At 45.7% G+C, this 20,280-nt stretch overlaps 2 protein-coding genes across 2 annotated transcripts; both read right to left on the bottom strand.

Annotated features, from left to right (window-relative positions):
- Nucleotides 1–7,695: 7,695 nt before the first annotated feature.
- Nucleotides 7,696–10,362, bottom strand: LOC121866136 (adhesive plaque matrix protein-like). The gene has a single exon (XM_042365729.1). The coding sequence runs from the start codon at nt 10,360–10,362 to the stop codon at nt 7,696–7,698; it is 2,667 nt and encodes an 888-aa protein (XP_042221663.1).
- Nucleotides 10,363–10,656: 294 nt separating this feature from the next.
- Nucleotides 10,657–11,684, bottom strand: LOC121866135 (the record flags this gene model as incomplete). Its single annotated transcript, XM_042365728.1, has 2 exons — nt 10,657–10,707; nt 11,628–11,684. Coding segments are annotated over 2 exons (108 nt in total), but the record flags the coding sequence as incomplete, so codon positions are not given.
- Between the last annotated feature and the right edge of the window lie 8,596 nt (nt 11,685–20,280).

Below are 20,280 nucleotides of genomic sequence, written 5' to 3'. Positions count from 1 at the left end.
CTGTTAATTAAACCGACATAGAAGTGGGTCACATCTAACGGACCCTCGATATAACGGACTTTCCATATCTATATAGTTCGTTAAATGGAGGTTTCACATCTAACGGACCCTCGATATAACGGACTTTTCATATCTATATAGATGGGTGGCACTGTGACTCTCAGATGGGTGGCAGCTCAAGGTGGGTGGCACTGTGACTCTCAGGTGGGTGGGACTGTGACTCTCAGATGGGTGGCACTGTGACTCTCAGATGGGTGGCACTGTGACTCTCAGATGGGTGGCACTGTGGAGGAAGGTTTTATCACACCACAACTGCCTTATGAATATTAATGTGTCACCTCAAGGCTCTGCTGTGAATAAATGCCTCATGTCAAAACTGGAATTTATAATGGTGGCAGGTTGCAAATACTGGTTTGGTTACGTTAAGTTTGGTTAGGTTAGGTTTGGTTTAGTTTGGTTTGGTTAGGTTTGGTTTGGTTTTGGTTTGGTTAGGTTAGGTTTGGTCGAGTCTTTCTTTTAACATGGTTTGATTCTGATGTTTTGGACGGAGACGATGAAGTTTTAGAAACAGACAGACAGATAAAGAGTCAGTATCACAGACAGACAGACAGACAGACAGACAGACAGACAGACTCAAAGACTGTCAGTTCCAAAGTGTGTGTGTGTGTGTGTGTGTGTGTGTGTGAAGGCAGGTCTCAGGGTCTCTCTCAGCTCACAGATAGACAGACCATATCCACCCACCCATCCATCAAAATGTTACTCATCCATCCATTCACTACAAATATCCACACACCTCTATCCTACCACCATCATCCTGTCCTCTCTCCTCCAGCTTACCTCTGGCAGTTGTTTAGTCTAATTAAGATGGAGGCTACTTGTTAACCCACTCCTCTCATTTCCTCTTCCTCCTCCTCTTGTTCTTCATCCTGGTCTTCTTCTTCTTCTTACCTCCTCCTTTATCTCCTCTTCTTTTCAACTCCACGTTCTCTTCCTACTTTCGCCTCTTCCTCTCACCTCCATTCTCTTACTTCAATCTTTATCAAGTCTGCTTTACTTTCACCTATAAACACTTTCCATTCCTCTCCTCTCTCCCATCCTTTCTCTTTCTACCATCCTCTCTACCACGCCTGTGTCCTATAAACCACACCTGTGTCCTATAAACCACACCTGTGTCCTATAAACCACGCCTGTGTCCTATAAACCACGCCTGTGTCCTATAAACCACGCCTGTGTCCTATAAACCACGCCAGTGTCCTATAAACCAGACCTGTGCCCTATAAACACACACACACGTCCTATAAATGACCTGTGCCTATAAACACACGTATTGAGACAAGACGTGCCCCGAGCGCTCGGTTTGCCGGACGGTCTGTTTAGCCTGCCCTCCCCTGCTATGCCCCAACGCCCTACCAGCCTTACTACACTGGGATCTATTCAGCAAAACATTCTGATTAGTGAACGATTGATTACCGAGCAGTGTTCCCGCATATAGTGCATAAGGAAGCACAAAAACGCCAGTGTGACTGGTTACGACCTAACCTGACCGGGACTTTTCTCCAGCTAAACATTCAGAGTCATCAGTGCAATAGTGATTGTCATACAGTGCTCGATAATTACACCCAAGGAAAAAGTCAGACAGTGGGCTTTATCCGATCACCTTTAAAATTGCCAGTGATAAAGGACCACATGGTGTTTACATATATCGTGAAAACTGTGTCAGCGAAACCCCAAGCACCAGGGACAAGACCCACGGTCTTTCCATTTGACAAATATTAACAGATATCTACCAGTATGGTGGCCCACTCAAAGTGCCAAACCAGTAATAAACACTTCCGTCAGCCCTAACAGATATCAACAGTAATACAATCACCACTCAGAAACGCCTCTATGCCATCTAAAGCGTGGGAGCAAAGGTTATCTGATAGCAGTGTTATCGCGCAACTCAAGTCTGAACATATTCCTTTAGCAGCGTGTATGGTATAAAACCGTCATACACATAAGCCCATTAGAGCCGTAACACCACTAGGAAACCGGAAAACCGCACAACTGAACCCGACACCGCAGAAGTTCCACGAGATGGTATGATCTCCGTCTCTGCTCGCCAACGTCACTTCCTAGCCTAACAAGTTCAGCAGGCTGTAACCACAATTGAGTCGCCGCCTTGGCATCGTTGCATATGTGAGCTTGTTATTGCCTAAGCGTGTCATATTGGAGATATCAACTCTTTCCTTCACATGATTTCCACATAGGCGGCGGAGGGGCGTTGCCCTCTTCTGTCAAGATGACCTACGCACGTCACCTGGATGTTCAAGTCCCCAGCAGATGTGGGCTTGTGTGGTACGTGTTTGAGCCACCATGCCTTTTCCATCCATAATCATGTGGCACTACCATCCGCCTCGCTCACCACTAGGGAACACTCTTATTAATCATCTCATTACACCACCTCCAGACCACCTCAGAGTTGGTGCCCATGTGCCCAGAGATTAGTATTATGTGGGGATTTTTAATGAAATTGAGCACCGCTGATATCCAGGACCAGCTATGCTATCACAAGTTGTGACCTTCCCCACAGTTAAAAATACCCTTGAAGCCTTATCTTAACTGACTTGGACAGTAACACCTCAGCAATGCCACTCCTATTAGGTGTAGCATACACTTATCCAGTCGCTGGTCCCCCAGCTTCTTGCTCCCCACTCAAACATAGGGCCTACATCCAAGACCTACAGGCCGATTACTGACTGCAGTGCGCACTCTTCCGGGCGATGGATAGTTCATCCCTGGACTGAAGTACTTAAGCGTGGATGACAAACCAAATGGATAAATTATACCCAACGCACCACCAGGAAGCTCACACACTTTTACCGAGAAGTCCGTCAGATCTCACCCAGCTGACTTGCCTGGATCACACCTCCAGGTTAGACTTGTATGCAGCTTCGAGAGACAGAGCTTTTCATCTCAATGACCACATCACTTTACAGGTCCATTATAGCCAGGTCATCCATAAATCACTGCAAAAGAAGTCCCACAACCCAACAAATTACAACACACACAAGCAGACCAGCATCAGTCAATGGTATGGTAGCTTAAAGAGCTCTGTGGACTAAATAGCAAAGGCACACCCCTCCTTCGCCAGCCATCTCACTATTGTTGGTACCCAGCTGAGCAAACAAATAACCATTTCGCTACTATATGCGGGCATACCGGCAGCACAACACTCTCCTGCTTACCTACTGGCCCCCTTCCACTGACTTAGTAGAAATTTGGCGTAGCTGGACAAACTAAATTAAACAACTCTACCACCCCCCATTGACTTACCAATGAAACTTTAGGAGTTCTCCCCAGACTTGCTAAGCCCTATGTCCCATCATCAATGCTTCTCTCAGTCAAGCCAGATGCCCAACTGACTGGAAGACCTCTTTTATCCTTATCACCAGTGCCCAAGTCAACCAGCCCACAATCCTTAAATCAGCTACGACCTATTGCAATCACCCCAATACCCAGCCTAATCTGCAGAAGTTTTGTGTTCGACTGGGCTTATGCTGATGTGCAGGAGTCGTAGACCCTCAACAATTTGGCAACATAGCTTCCTCCACCCTCACTGTCTTGTCAGCTTTCTCGATTACATATACCCGCCACAGCCTAATGTCCATAAAGCCTTCAGCCGACCTCGGGCTTCGGAGAAATCTTATATACCATAATAGACTTCCTCAGTGACCGACGCCAAGCTGTACGCTTCCGAGGGGCTGTTTCCACCTTTCAGTCACTCACCTGTGGCGTCCCCCAAGGCACCAAGATGGGACCACTCTGCTTCCTTATGCTCATCAATGATGCCCTAAGAGAAACCCCTGCTCGCTGGAAATATGTCGACGACTCCACCATTGGGATCAGCGTCAACAATTCTGCTCCCAACCATACCGCCCTTCAGGATTTATTGAACAGTCTCCAAAACTGGGCCACCAACAACCATGTCACCATCAAAATATACCACATCTATGAGCAGTACATCAACCTCTCTCCGACATTGTCCCACCCTCCCTTCCCATTACTCTAGGTCCGAACACACCTGGCTAGGACTCCACGAAGCTCCCCGGCGTCACCATAGGACAACAAACTAAATTGGGAGAAACCACACGTCAGTGAAGGTTAACCTCCAGTTTCCGTTCCACCTCCTCCGCCGACTCAAGTCCCTCGGAGTTCCTGCACCCGAGCTCCTCAGTGTTTACTCAACATTCATACTTCCCAAGCTCACCTATGACTCCCCTACCTGGTCTTCCTCCCTAAATGCCACACAACGTAAACACCTAGAAAAAGTGCAAAAGAGGGCATGCAAGATTATTCTCTCCCTTTCCTACTCCACATATCAAGAAGCCCTCAACACACTGACCCTTTCGACTCTCACTGACCATCACCACGACCTCATCTGCAAATTTGGTAAGAAGCTTCTGCACCATCCTCGACACTGGCTCCTACTACCACCTGAGATCCCTAGCCCGAGAATTGCTGTTCGACACCACAACCGCATCCAGCCCATACGTGCACGAACTGATCGCTATAAGAACAGCCCAGTCCCAACCATTGTAAAAATTATCAATAACTGGTAATAAACCAGTGTATTCACTCCCAGTAAATACTACTTCTTGCACTGTCACTATGTTGAAATGAACTGTAGTTTGAGCTTTTCCCCATCTAGTTATTATATGTCTTATTTGTGTCACTTATGTTACTTGTATATTATTTGTAATTCGAAACCCATTCCCCAAATATGTAACTGTATATTTTCAGCCTTCTGGCTGCCAAGCTCTTTCAATAAACCGTTAATTATTATTATTATTATTATTATTATTAAACCACGCCTGTGTCCTATAAACCAAGCCAGTGCCCTATAAACCACACCTGTGCCCTATAAACCACACCTGTGCCCTATTAACCACGCCTATAAACCACACCTGTGCCCTATAAACCACACCTGTGTCCTATAAACCACACCTGTGTCCTATAAACCACGCCTGTACCCTACAAGCCACACCTGTGCCCTATAAACCACACCTGTGTCCTATAAACCACACCTGTGTCCTATAAACCACGCCTGTGCCCTATAAACCACACCTGTGCCCTATAAACCACACCTGTATCTATAAACCAATGCCCAGCCTAAACCACACACCTGTGTTCTCTATAAACCACACCCAGTGTCCTATAAACCACGATGCCTATAAACCACACCTGCGTTCCCATTAACCACACCTGTGTCCTATAAACCACACCCAGGTGTCCTATAAACCACGCCTGTGTTCTATAAACCACACCTGTGCCCTATAAACCACGCTCAGGTCCTATAAACCACACCTGTAAAATCCTATAAAACCACACCTGTGCCCTATAAACCACACCTGTGGCCCTATAAACCACACTCAGGTCCTATAAACCACATCTTGACCACCGAATGGGTCAAGACGTACCTGAAGGCTCCTCTCGGAGCAGCCAGGTCAACTGTTAAGTTGGCCCATACCAACTCCCTCCCCTGAACCCTCCTCCCCACCGGAATATCAACAAGTTCTCGCCAGAAGTTACAATTTCATTTAGGAAAGGAATAGAACCAGTGTTAAACAGAGGTGAACAGTGGTGAACAGTGCTTAAGTCAGTGAGAACAACTCAACAGTAACAGTCGTATCCAAGTTAACCTTCACACAGTGAGGTCCCAGGTACCCAGTGATAACGGCCCGTGATAACCAGCGATGTGTTAATCCGTCTACGATAGGAAGGCCTGGGACCAAACCTCACTCATATAACACCATCTGTGAAGGAATTACTACACCACGTGAGGCCCCCTCATAACACCATCTGTGACGGAATTACTACACCACGACAGGTCCCTCATAACACCATCTGTGAGGTAATTACACCACGTGAGGTCCCCCATAACACCATCTGTGAGGGAATTACTACACCACGTGGTCCCTCATAACACCATCTGCGAGGGAATTACTACACCACGTCAGGTCCCTCATAACACCATCTGTGACGGAATTACTACACCACGTCAGGTCCCTCATAACACCATCTGTGAGGTAATTACGCCACGTGAGGTCCCCCATAACACCATCTGTGAGGGAATTACTACACCACGTGGTCCCTCATAACACCATCTGCGAGGGAATTACTACACCACGCCAGGTCCCTCATAACACCATCTGAGGGAACCACTACATCACGTGAGGTCCCTCCTAACACCATCTGGGAGCGAGTTACTACACTACGAGTTTGCTGTTCAACACCTACATTAATCTGTTTGTTCACTGTATGTTCCTTTACCTTTCTCTAATGAAGGCTTTTGTTAAACCACCAATGTATGTAATAAGTCATTTATGTCCAATGTATATTTTCAGCCTTCGGGCTGCAGAACTTTTTCAATAAACCGTTAATTATTATTATTAAACCACACCTGTGCCCTATAAACCACGCCTGTGTCCTATAAACCACACCTGTGCCCTATAAACCACACCTTTGTCCTATAAACCACACCTGTGCTCTATAAACACTTGTGCCTATAAACCCGCCTGTAATCCTGACCACACCTGTGCCTATAAATACACTGTATCCTATAAACCACACCTGTGTCCTATAAACCACGCCTGGCCTTTTCTCTAAAGCCACACCTGTTCTCGCCACACACCGTCCTATAAACCCACCTGTGCCTATAAACCACACCTGCGTCCTATAAACCACGCCTGTGTCCTATAAACCACACCTGGCCTTCATAATATAGAATATATAAGCCACACACTGTGCCTATAAACACACCTGTGTCCTATAAACCACACCTGTGCCCTATAAACCACACCTGCGTCCTATAAACCACGCCTGTGCCCTATAAACCACACCTGTGTCCTATAAACCACGCCTGTGTTCTATAAACCACACCTGTGCCCTATAAACCACACCTGCGTCCTATAAACCACGCCTCTTGACTATACTAAATGACATATTGCCCGAGATATTTTTCCTAATCTGCCCCGCTAATTTATATAACTTATCTTAGCTGTTATTATTATTGTTGTTGTTGTTGTTGTTGTTGTCACGTCTACGCCACATTCATCACTGTTTGGTTTCCAGTAAAAAGTTCCCCAAAGACAGTCGACCATCAGAGCTCTTATGAGAAACTTTCAAGACAATATTTCAGAACGTCTTAAAAAAATATATAAATCTGAGACAAACAGACCGACACACATACTAAACAGACCGACACACATACAGACCGACACACATACAGACCGACACACATACAGACCGACACACATACTAAACAGACCACCACACATACAGACCAGGAAGAAAAATTGACCAAGACACACAAACGGTACATTAAGTTTGTAGAGATAATTATATAGCATTCAGTATAGCAAGATTCTTATTATATTATAGAAGGAAATAACCCCTATAACACTATAAGCTATAACTAGAATTGAGGCATAGAAAAGGAGAGTTCTGATGCATAGAAAAGGAGAGTTCTTACCCCACGTTATTATAGCGGTAGAGGACGGTGGCGGAGTAATACAAAGCCGATATAAAAGGAAGCCGGGAAACGTAGGGGTGGGGGGGGTAGGGGAGGTAGGGGAGGGTGGGGGGTAGGGGGAGGGGGGTAGGGGAGGGGGGGTAGGGGAGGGGGAGGGGTGGGCGGCTTATACAACACGGAGCTTACGACTGGCGGGAAAATTTAGAGGGTACTGTTGTTGGCGGATCTTGGCGTGGTGTTGGAGGTACTGTTGTTGGCTGGATCTTGGCGTGTGTTTTGGCAAGTACTGTTGTTGGCTGATCTGGTGTTGGCGGGTACTGTTGTTGGCTGGATCTGCGGTTGGCGGGTACTGTTGTTGGCTGATCTTGGCGTGGTGTGTTGCGGTACTGTTGTTGGCTGGATCTTGGCGTGGTGTTGAGGGTACTGTTGTTGGCGGATCTTGGTGGTGTTGGCGGGTACTGTTGTTGGCTGGATCTGGCGTGGTGTGTTGGCGGGTACTGTTGTTGGCTGGATCTTGGCGTGGTGTGTTGGCGGTACTGTTGTTGCTGGATCTTGGCGTGGTGTGTTGGCGGTACTGTTGTTGGCTGGATCTTGGCGTGGTGTTGGCTGGTACTGTTGTTGGCTGGATCTTGGCGTGGTGTGGTTGGCGGGTACTGTTGTTGGCGATCTTGGCGTTGTTGGCGGTACTGTTGTTGGCTGGATCTTGGCGGTGTGACGGGTACTGTTGTTGGCTGGATCTGGCGAAGTGTTGACGGGTACGTTGTTGGCTGGATCTTGGCGTGGTGTTGGCAACTGTTGTTGGCTGATCTTGGCGAAGTGTTGGCGGGTACTGTTGTTGGCTGGATCTTGGCGTGGTGTTGGCGGGTACTGTTGTTGGCTGGATCATGGTGTGTTGGCGGGTACTGTTGTTGGCTGGATCTTGGCGTGGTGTGTTGGCGGGTACTGTTGTTGGCTGGATCTTGGCGTGGTGTTGGCGGGTACTGTTGTTGGCTGGATCTTGGCGTGGTGTTGGCGGGTACTGTTGTTATCGCGGGTGTTGGCGGGTACTTGTTGGCTGATCTTGGCGTGGTGTTGGCGGGTACTGTTGTTGGCTGGATCTTGGCGGTGTTGGCGGGTACTGTTGTTGGCTGGATCTTGGCGTGGTGTTGGCGGGTACTGTTGTTGGCTGGATCTTGGCGTGGTGTTGGCGGGTACTGTTGTTGGCTGGATCTTGGCGTGGTGTTGGCGGGTACTGCTGTTGGCTGGATCTTGGCGTGGTGTTGGCGGGTACTGTTGTTGGCTGGATCTTGGCGTGGTGTTGGCGGGTACTGTTGTTGGCTGGATCTTGGCGTGGTGTTGGCGGGTACTGTTGTTGGCTGGATCTTGGCGTGGTGTTGGCGGGTACTGCTGTTGGCTGGACTCGGCGTGGTGTTGGGCGGTACTGTTGTTGGCTGGACTGGCGGCGGTGTACTGTTGTTGGCTGGATCTTGGCGTGGTGTTGGCGGGTACTGTTGTTGGCTGGATCTTGGCGTGGTGTTGGCGGGTACTGTTGTTGCGGATCTTGGCGTGGTGTTGGCGGTACTGTTGTTGGCTGGATCTTGGCGTGTGTTGGGGGTACTGTTGGCTGGATCTTGGCGTGGTGTTGGCGGGTACTGTTGTTGGCTGGATCTTGGCGTGGTGTTGGCGGGTACTGTTGTTGGCTGGACTGTGGCGTGGTGTTGGCGGGTACTGTTGTTGGCTGGATCTTGGCGTGGTGTGTTGGAGGGTACTGTTGTTGGCGGATCTTGGCGTAGTGTTGGCGGTACTGTTGTTGGCTGGATCTGGCGGTGTGTTGACGGTACTGTTGTTGGCTGGATCTTGGCGTGAAGTGTTGGCGGGTACTGTTGTTGGCTGGATCTTGGCGTGAGTGTTGGCGGGTACTGTTGTTGGCTGGATCTTGGCGTGAAGTGTTGGCGGGTACTTTGTTGCGGATCTTGGCGTGGTGTTGGCGGGTACTGTTGTTGGCTGATCTTGGCGTGAAGTGTTGGCGGGTACTGTTGTTGGCTGGATCTTGGCGAAGTGTTGGCGGGTACTGTTGTTGGCTGGATCTTGGCGTGAAGTGTTGGCGGGTACTGTTGTTGGCTGGATCTTGGCGTGTGAAGTGTTGGCGGTACTGTTGTTGGCGGATCTTGGCGAAGTGACGGGTACTGTTGTTGGCGGATCTGGCGTGAAGTGTTGGCGTACTGTTGTTGGCTGATCTTGGCGTGAAGGTGTTGACGGGTACTGTTGTTGGCTGGATCTGGCGAAGTGTTGGCGGGTACTGTTGTTGGCTGGATCTTGGCGTGAAGTGTTGGCGGGTACTGTTGTTGGCTGGATCTTGGCGGAAGTGTTGGCGGGTACTGTTGTTGGCTGGACCTGAGCGTGTATTTGCGGTACTGTTGGCTGGATCTTGGCGAAGTGTTGAGGGTACTGTTGTTGGCTGGATCTTGGCGTGGTGTTGGCGGGTACTGTTGTTGGCTGGATCTTGGCGAAGTGTTGGCGGGTACTGTTGTTGGCTGGATCTTGGCGTGGAAGTGTTGAGGGTACTGTTGTTGGCTGGATCTGGCGAAGTGTTGCGGTACTGTTGTTGGCTGGATCTTGGCGTGAAGTGTTGACGGGTACTGTTGTTGGCTGGATCTTGGCGAAGTGTTGGCGGGTACTGTTGTTGGCTGGATCTTGGCGAAGTGTTGGCGGGTACTGTTGTTGGCTGGATCTTGACGTGAAGTGTTGACGGGTACTGTTGTTGGCTGGATCTTGGCGGGAAGTGTTGGCGGGTACTGCTGTTGGCTGGATCTTGATGTGAAGTGTTGGCGGGTACTGTTGTTGGCTGGATCTTGATGTGAAGTGAACATAACAGATAAGAGGGGAAATATATGTATCATTCTTTAATTTTCAACTTCCCTCTCCCTTGTCTCTCCCTCTCTCCTTGTTTCTTCCCTCTCCCTTGTCTCCTCCCTCTCCCCTTGTCTCTCCCTCCCCTTGTCTCTCCCTCTCTCCCTTGTTTCTCCCTCTCTTCCTTGTCTCTCCCCTTCCTTGTCTCTCCCTCTCTCCCTTGTCTCTCTCTCCCCTTGTTTCTTCCCTCTCCCCTTGTCTCTCCCTCTCTCCCTTGTCTCCCTCTCTCCCCTTGTCTCTCCCTCTCCTTGTTTCTCCCTCTTCCTTGTCTCTCCCTCCTTGTCTCTCCCTCTCCCTTGTCTCTCCCTCTCCCTTGTCTCTCCCTCTCTCTCCCTTACCTCCCCTTGCCTTCCCATTGTCTAATTTCAGTTAAAGGGTTAAGTCATAGTATTCATGTTGTTTCATCGTACTCAAGGGGTTAAATCATCATACTCAAGGGGTTAAATCATCATACTCAAGGGATTAAGTCATCGTACTGAAGGTGTTAAGTCATCGTACTGAAGGGGTTAAATCATCATACTCAAGGGATTAAGTCATCATACTCAAGGGGTTAAGTCATCGTACTCAAGGGGCTAAGTCATCGTACTCAAGGGGCTAAGTCATCATACTCAAGGGGTTAAGTCATCGTACTCAAGGGGCTAAGTCATCGTACTGAAGGGGTTAAGTCATCGTACTGAAGGTGTTAAGTCATCATACTCAAGGGGTTAAATCATCGTACTCAAGGGATTAAGTCATCGTACTCAAGGGGTTAAATCATCGTACTCAAGGGATTAAGTCATCGTACTCAAGGGGTTAAATCATCGTACTCAAGGGATTAAGTCATCGTACTCAAGGGGTTAGAGACTTCCATTACGTGATCGACTAACGACCTGAGTGTAAACAATGGCCATAATATTACGTGTTTGTATAATTAATGAATACGGTCAAGAGAGAGAGAGAGAGAGAGAGAGAGAGAGAGAAGAGAAGAAGAGAACCCTAATATATACAAAAGGTTGGTTGAGGTTAAGTAGTTCCGGGCAGTTGGCGGTGAGATGATGGTGAAGATGTGGATGGTGAGGAGATGATGGTGAAGATGTGGATGGTGAGGAGATGATGGTGAAGATGTGGATGGTGAGGAGATGATGGTGAAGAGATAAGGACAATTGAGGGAGGAAGACTGAGATATAAGTTTAATTTAATCTTTCTTGGGTTTCCCTCCTCTTACCCCTCCCCTTCCTCATTTTATTTTCTCTTCCTCTCCCTTTTCCTTCTCTATCTCTTCTTCTTCTCTTATTTTCTCCCTTCTCTCCTCTCTCATTCTCCTTCCTTTCCTCTGTGGCCATCATTTTTCTTCCTCTTTTTCCTTTCTCTCCCTCCTATTCTCCTCCTCCCTCTCCCTTCCCCCCTCTCCTTTCCTTCCTTTACTCCCTCCTCCTCCCAATCTGGTTATCGAGGCCACCAGGTGTAAGGCAAAGAAGCGCATCTGACGTCATGTCCTGAGCCGTAAGGAAGTAACCAATCAGCGCGTCGTATTAAAGATGACGTCATTTACTGAGCCTTACTGAGTCAACTAAATTCCAGAGGTGTTAACAGAGACGACAGACCATGACGTCATATATTTACTAACCAATCAGGAAACAATATTACTTAAAATGGCTGAATGTGACGTCATATTCTACTTGGGAATGCTGTACAGATGCCGTAGCTACTTCACTCCTGAGCAGTTGCTTCAAGTATGTAAGGGATTCATCCGTCCTAACTTGGAGTACTGCTCTCATATCTGGGGTGGCTCTTCTTCTGTCCAACTGTTAGATAGGGTGGAATCAAAGGCATTTCGTCTTATTAACTCTCCTCCTTTAGTTGACAATCTCTCTCCCCTTTCTCTTCGCCACAATGTTGCTTCACTCTCTCTCTTTTACAGGTACTTTAACGGGCAATGTTCGGTGGATCTGGCATCCTGTGTACCGCCGGCAAGGCCGTGGGCTCGTCTTGCCCGCGGTGCCCACCGTTTCTCTGTGGATGTCGGTCACACTAGAATAACCCGTTATAATACATCCTTCTTTCCTCACACAGCCAAACTGTGGAATGCTCTGCCTTCTTCTGTGTTTCCATACTCATACAATCTGTCTCACTTTATAAAGCTGGTTTTATCCTTCATCTTCGCGGTGTAGATTAATATGATATTTTCCTTTTATATTTTAATTTCTTTTTACTCTTACTAGGCCCCGTTGTGAGTCGATGACTTGTGTCCGGGAGGGCTATTACCAGTAAACAAAACAAAAAATAATTCACCTGTGCAGTGACATCATAAGAGTGGGACCAACCAATTAGAAAGCCTTACAAGTAACCTCTACAGTGATCGTTTGTACAAACGCCCCAAAAAATTCTTTATCCCCCAAAAATTAACCACGAAAAATCATTAACCGCTAAAACCCTTAAGGACGAAAACCACGAAAGACGAACAGTAATCCTAATTAATCCAGACCACAGAACAGTACAGGTAACGGTAACTTACCTGAGGTGCGGTGTTACGGTCCCTTGATGAGCTGTTAACACGCACTTACCTGGAAAACAGATAGACAGTTAATATCACCTGTTATCCTTCCCGATGATATAAATAATATAGACAGACAGACAGACAGACAGACAGACAGACAGATAGACAGTTAATATCACCTGTTATCCTTCCCGATGATACCAATAATATAGACATACAGACAGATGCCATAAACGATTGGACGAGGGGCACAATGATGATGTGGTATATCTCGACTTTAGCAAAAACTTCGACACAGTCACCCACGAAAGACTAATACGAAAAGTGGAGGCTCATGGCATTAAAGGAGATATTCTAAAATGGATTAGTGCGTGGTTACAGGGCAGGAAACAGCGAGTGAGCATTAACGGCACTAAGTCCCATTAGAGCAACGTCACAAGTGGAGTTCCCCAAGGCTCAGTACTTGGACCATTATTATTTATTATATACATAAACGACATAGATATCGGCATAGACAGCAACATAAGTAAATTTGCTGATGACACTAAAATAGGACGTGTGATTAAATCTGAAGAGGACTCCACAAAACTACAGGACGATCTAAAAAAAAATTGCTTGATCTGAAAAACGGCAGATGAAATTTAATGTGGACAAATGTAAAGTACTCAGTTTAGGAGATGTAAACAGAAAAACCAGAGACCAGATGAACAACGTTGTTATAGAGAAATCCGACTGTGAGAAAGATTTAGGAGTAATGATAAGTAGGAATCTTAAGCCAAGTAAACAATGTGTTTTTGCTCGTGACAAGGCTAATAAAGTACTTGGGTTCATACAAAGGAGTGTTAGTTACAAGACTAGCGAGGTCATCCTAAAACTATATATTGCGCTTGTGAGACCTCACTTGGATTACGCAGTTCAGTTCTGGTCACCGTACTACAGAATGGATATAGAATCCCTAGAAAGAATTCAGAGGAGAAAGACAAGATTTATCCTGGGCATTAGGAACCTTGAGTACAGAGACAGGTTAAAGCATCATAATCTGCACTCCCTCGAGAGACGTAGAGTGGGGGACGATATGATAGAGGTGTATAAATGGAAGTCAGGGCTAAACAAAGAGGACATTACAAAGGTACTCAAACTATCCAGCCAGGAGCGAACTCGTAACAATGGTTTTAAATTAGACAAATTTAGATTTAGGCTCTAAATAGGTAAACACTGGTTTGGAAATAGAGTGGAACAAGTTACCAAATATCATCATTAACTCTAATACGCTGGATAGCTTCAAACATAGGTTGGATGGATATATGAGCGATAGGGGTTGGGTGTAAACGGGACTGCCCAATAGGTCCATTCTTATGTTCTAATGAGATAAAGAACAAAAAAGGCGCCACAAACGTACAGTAAATGCTCGTCCTCCCAACACTTCAACGTGACCATCAATCTCACCTTCCCAGCCATATTTGTCTTGCCTGCCTCCACCTGTTAAGCTAGCGTCCTGCCTCAATATCCTGACACACACCTTCACCTCCTCCCGCCTGCCTCTCCTCACGTTCCTGCTGAGCGAGTTTTTTTTTTTTTTTCTATCAAGTAAGTTAGGAATGAGTTACCTGAGCAATTAGGAATTAGGACCGAGTTACCTGAGTGATTAGGAATGATTCACTGAAGATTATGAACAGTAAATGATTATAACAGCTGCGTGAAGAACAAGTAATTGAACACAACACCTACACCAAGAACAAGCATTTGAACATTATGAACAAGGAACTGAACACAACACCTACACAAAGAACAAACATTTGAACATTATGAACAAGTAAATGAACACAACACCTACACAAAGAACAAGCATTTGAACATTATGAACAAGTAATTGAACACAACACCTACACAAAGAACAAGCATTTGAACATTATGAACAAGTAACTGAACACAACACCTACACAAAGAACAAGCATTTGAACATTATGAACAAGTAACTGAACACAACACCTACACCAAGAACAAGCATTTGAACATTATGAACAAGTAAATGAACACAACACCTACACAAAGAACAAGCATTTGAACATTATGAACAAGGTAACTGAACATAACACCGGATAAAAGTATAATTAGGCCATCATATCGCATATTCACAACACATAAGAAAGTATAATGACTCTCAAAAGTTACAAATGACATGGTCAAAAATCTGTTCATTAATGTCCTATAATACTTAAAAAAATCCTCAATTATTATAAGTACTTATTTCCTCATCTACAATAAAAAATAAATGCAAATGCTAATAGACTTCAAACAGAGAGTCGATTTTATTCAGTCTTAACAGGTAGAGTGACGTAATTAAAAAATACCTGTGGTAATTAAAAATGTTGTCAGTAGGTGTTCCGGGAGTGTGGTGAGGAGAAGTATTATTATTTATGGGTGATTGGGCAGGTGAACAAAAACAGTGCGAAGGGTATGGTTCCTATAACCCCAACCTGACCTGACTTGACCTAACCTAACCCAAACAAACCTGACCTGACTTGACCTAACCAAACCTGACCTAATCCCAAAACTAACCTGAGTGTTATAGTGTGTTGTCTGGAGCAGTAGTGTATTGCCTGAGTTATAGTGTGTTGCCCTGTTGTAGTGTCTGTGTTGGCGTGTTATAGTGTTGCCTGAGTTATAGTGTCTTGCTGGCGTGTTATAGTGTGTTGCCTGGAGTTATATGTGTTGCCTGAGTTATAGTATATGTTGCCTGAGTTATAGTATGTTGCCTGAGCAGTGTGTTGCCTGTGTGTTATAGTGTGTTGCCTGAGTTATAGTGTGTTGCCTGAGTTATAGTGTGTTGCCTGAGTGTTATAGTGTGTTGCCTGAGTGTTATAGTGTGTTGGCTGAGTTATAGTGTGTTGCCTGAGTGTTATAGTGTGTTGCCTGAGTGTTATAGTGTGTTGGCTGAGTTATAGTATGTTGCCTGAGTGTTATAGTGTCTTGCTGGAATGCTATAGTGTGTTGCCTATGTGAGACATCAACCATCGGCATGACACTGTATTGACCGGCTCCTCAGGGATCACATACAGACATTTTACAGTGATGGCAGGAGGAGCATTGAGGTGTGTGTGTGTGTGTGTGTGTGTGTGTGTGTGACTTACTGAGGTGGTCAGTCACAAAATCACTATGAATTACCTTTTCCACTTACCCTATGACCTTTGACCCCGAGATTAAAAGTTGTTTCGCCCAACCATCTGTAGAAACTCGATCAATATTAATTTATATGTATGTGGTAAATACTAACATAAACGACCAGAAAACTTTAAAAGAAAATCACGAAATGAAAAAAAAAAATCTAAAAGTAAGATAAACAATTAATAAAAAATTTCATCATCTTCAGACACGTATCATCATCATCATCATCATCATCATCATCATCATCATCATAAAAATACGGTCTAAAAAATCTTGTTCAAGAGCTCAGGACATGTTTGACTTGATAGGTAATAATAATAGAGTAACTCCGTGACCTCAAGAAATCTCGGGGTTTGTCAGCTGAGACGCCTACCATCACCTGACGGAGAGCCACCTCCACCCTCCTGCAGGGCCACACGAAGGACGGGGATGGCGTGACGACAGGAGAGGTAATGAGATGAAGGAATGCAAGATAAAATCAATGAAGGAGGCAGGAGATAATTAAACGAGGAGTGACACAGTGAGAGAGAGAGAGAGAGAGAGAGAGAGAGAGAGGGATTTGTGTTTGAAGTAAGAGGCGAGAGAGAGGGGGTGGTAGGGGATGAGTGGGAGATGAGAGAGGGAAAGAGAGATGTAGGTGCAGATGAGAGGGAGAAAAGGAGAATGGACTGGCTAAGACTATCTGAGTGGGACTGCAATATTGACAATGGTTTTGGCGAGGTACAAACTGGGCTTCTCTGTCTGTCTGTCTGTCCTTGTCTGTCTGTCTGTCTGTCTCTCTGTCTATCTGTTTATCTGTCTGCCTGGATTTCTCACTTGTTCTTTCTCTCTTTCTATCGTTATCCTTTTATTCATTTATATCTTCTGATAATACACACACCTCCCTCCCTCTCTCCTTTCATTTCTCTTCCTTCTTCCTTCTTCCTCCTCCCTCTCTTCTTCCTCTTTTCCTCCCTCTTCCTTCCTCTTTTCCTTTCTCTTTCTTCTTCCTCTTTTCCTCCCTCTTCCTTCTTCCTCTCTTCCTCCTCCCTCAGCCAGCCGCTCTCACGTGACTTGGCAGAGGGTAGGTGGTGAGGTGACACACACACACACACACACACACACACACACACACACACACACACACACCTGTGCCTCCCGCTCATTACCACAGGTGTCTGGTTGCTCCCCCCTCCCCCTCCCCCCGTGTCCTCACCACCTGCGCAGCTATTTCAGGGGGAAGGGGGGTCAAGGGAGGGGGGAGAGGGAGGGACATGGAGGAAAAGGGGGAGAGATGTGTAGCTCCTGGTGTGTGTGTGTGTGTGTGTGTGTGTGTGTGTGTGTGTGTGTGTGTCAGTACAAACAGAGCATTATGAACAAACTTAATGTTCAGTGAAGTCAGTCTTATGTTACTGAAAGGACAGACAGACAGACAGACAGACAGAGAGACAGACAGACAGACAGACAGACAGACAGAGACATAATGTTCCTAATCTGAATGCCAACGATGACACTAACCTTACATATTGGTCAAGAACAATCTACCTCCGTTCACCATTTAACAAGTCAAAAGGTGGAGGTCACAGGTATGGGATAAAGGTCAGCCAAGGTCACCGCCACCAGGGAACAAAAACTGATATTTGTACATATTAATCGAGTTTGTTTACATGTGACGTCAGGTGAAGGTCAGGGCTGCCAACATAACACCTGTACCTTTAATCGAGTTTGTTTACATATGACGTCAGGTGAAGGTCAGGGCTACCAACATAACACCTGTACCTTTAATAGAGTTTGTTTACATATGACGTCAGGTGAAGGTCAGGGCTACCAACATAACACCTGTACCTTTAATCGAGTTTGTTTACATATGACGTCAGGTGAAGGTCAGGGCTACCAACATAACACCTGTACCTTTAATCGAGTTTGTTTACATATGACGTCAGGTGAAGGTCAGGGCTACCAACATAATACCTGTACCTTTAATCGAGTTTGTTTACATGTGACGTCCAGGTGAAGGTCAGGGCTACTGCTTTTCTATGCTTTACCTGTACGCTTTAATCGAGTTTGTTTACATATGACGTCAGGTGAGAGGTCAGGGCTACCAACACCTTTTACCTGTACCTTTAATCAAAGGTTTGTTTTACATGTGACGTCAGGTGAAGGTCAGGGCTACCAACTTATAACACCTGTACCTTTAATCGAGTTTGTTTATATGACGTCATGTGAGGTCAGGGCTGGCTATAACACCTGTACCTTTAATCGAGTTTGTTGTTACATGTGACGTCATGTGGGGTGGGAGCTACCAACTAACACCTGTACCTTTAATGGGGTTTGTTACATGTGACGTCATGTTAAGGTCAGGGCTACCAACATAACACCTGTACCTTTAATCGAGTTTGTTTACATGTGACGTCAGGTGAAGGTCAGGGCTACCAACATAACACCTGTACCTTTAATCGAGTTTGTTTACATATGATGTCATGTGAAGGTCAGGGCTACCAACATAACACCTGTACCTTTAATCGAGTTTGTTACATGTGACGTCATGTTAAGGTCAGGGCTGCCAACATAACACCTGTACCTTTAATCGAGTTTGTTTACATATGACGTCAGGTGAAGGTCAGGGCTACCAACATAACACCTGTACCTCATCATCACACAGGTATATAAGTTATGACTCAATGTGTGTGGACCTTCATTACCTTGTCGCACCTTTACTTAAAACTTCTTATACATTATTCACCAAGGTTAGGTTAGGTTAGGTTAGGTTAGGTTAGTTTAGTTTAGGTTAGGTTAGGTTAGGTTAGGTTAGGTTAGGTTAGGTTAGGTTAGGTTAGGTTAGTTTTGTTTTAGTTACGTTTTGTTGATTTGTTTATGGTTGCTGTTGTTGTTGCTTTGTTTTGCAGAAGACAGGCAGCATACGATACGGCCCTCGATTAAAACGCAAAAGAACTTGTTGACTTTCTCGTCCCGAATAGTGAGTTTGTTGTTGTTTTTTTCTAGCTAGAGAAAAAACTAACCTAACCAAACCTAATGGGACCCATTTTGACTGCCACAATTCTTAAAAACAGACACTTTCACCATGTAATATATTTCACGTCAAAATTCAGGACTTCTTTACCATCCTTCACAAATGTCAAACACAAAACGATTATAAGTTTATCATTATTAATAAGTCTTAAGTTATTATAAGACTCTCATTTTTACCTGTTCACTTAACAAAATGGTTTTATATTGAAGCAAAAACATTCGTGTGTGTGTGTGTGTGTGTGTGAGAGGGAGAGTCAACCTCATTAATGAAGAACTGCTTGTTATGTTTTCTGGGAATCATATTGTTACATCACAATGCTCTGTGTGTGTGTGTTTGTTTGTTTATGCTTATGAATCAGTGTGTTTGTGTGTTTGTACTTGTTTGTGTGAGTGTGTGTTTGTTTGATGTTTATATAGTGTATGATTAAGATTGAGTGAGTGAGTGAGTGAGTGAGTGAGTGAGGTGGTGAGGTGGTGGGTGAGGGGTGAGTGAGTGAGTGGGTGGGTGGGTGGGTGGATGAGTGAGTGGTGAGTGAGTGGGTGGGTGGATGGGTGAGGTGGTAGGTGAGGTGGGTGGATGGAGTGGAAGTGTGAGTGAGGTGAGGTGGGTGGGTGGGTGGGTGGATGAGTGGTGAGTGAGTGGGTGGGTGTTGGGTGGGTGGGTGGGTGCATGGGTCAGTGAGTGAGTGGGTGGGTGGGTGGGTGGGTGGGTGAGTGGGTGGGTGGGTGGGTGAGTGGGTGGGTGGGTGAGTGAGTGAGTGGGTGAGTGAGTGAGTGAGTGGGTGAGTGAGTAAGTGGGTGAGTGAGTAAGTGGGTGAGTGAGTGAGTGCGTGAGTGCAATCCGGAAATAGTACTGAATATCCATTACACTTTACACCTTCCCTGAACTTTGTCCCATATAAGCTGAGGTTGTGACGTCAGACAGGTAAACCAGGTGTGACTCACCCCCATGACCCCCCCTCACCCCTAGAGGTTTTACTACAAGTTTTAGACATGTAAACACAAAACTAATCAGGGTTTAATTTGGTTTAGGATCTTTTCTAACCTGGATTTAACCACCTGAGTCAACGTGTTCTAAATTCCCAAGTAAACTTCTTAATGACTAAACTAATTAAATCATTACACCTGTGAGGCCCGTGTGTTACCTGGCGTGGGTGTCATCAGCCATCCTTGTGTAGCCTCTTGGTAAATATTGATATAGTCAGTGTAACTCTCTCTCTCTCTCTCT

Source organism: Homarus americanus, unplaced genomic scaffold (assembly GCF_018991925.1).
Source record: "Homarus americanus isolate GMGI-L3 unplaced genomic scaffold, GMGI_Hamer_2.0 scaffold25303, whole genome shotgun sequence".
NCBI classification, from domain to species: domain Eukaryota; kingdom Metazoa; phylum Arthropoda; class Malacostraca; order Decapoda; family Nephropidae; genus Homarus; species Homarus americanus.
The sequence above is the reverse complement of the archived record's forward strand: the minus strand, read 5'-3'. Positions and strand labels throughout refer to the sequence as shown.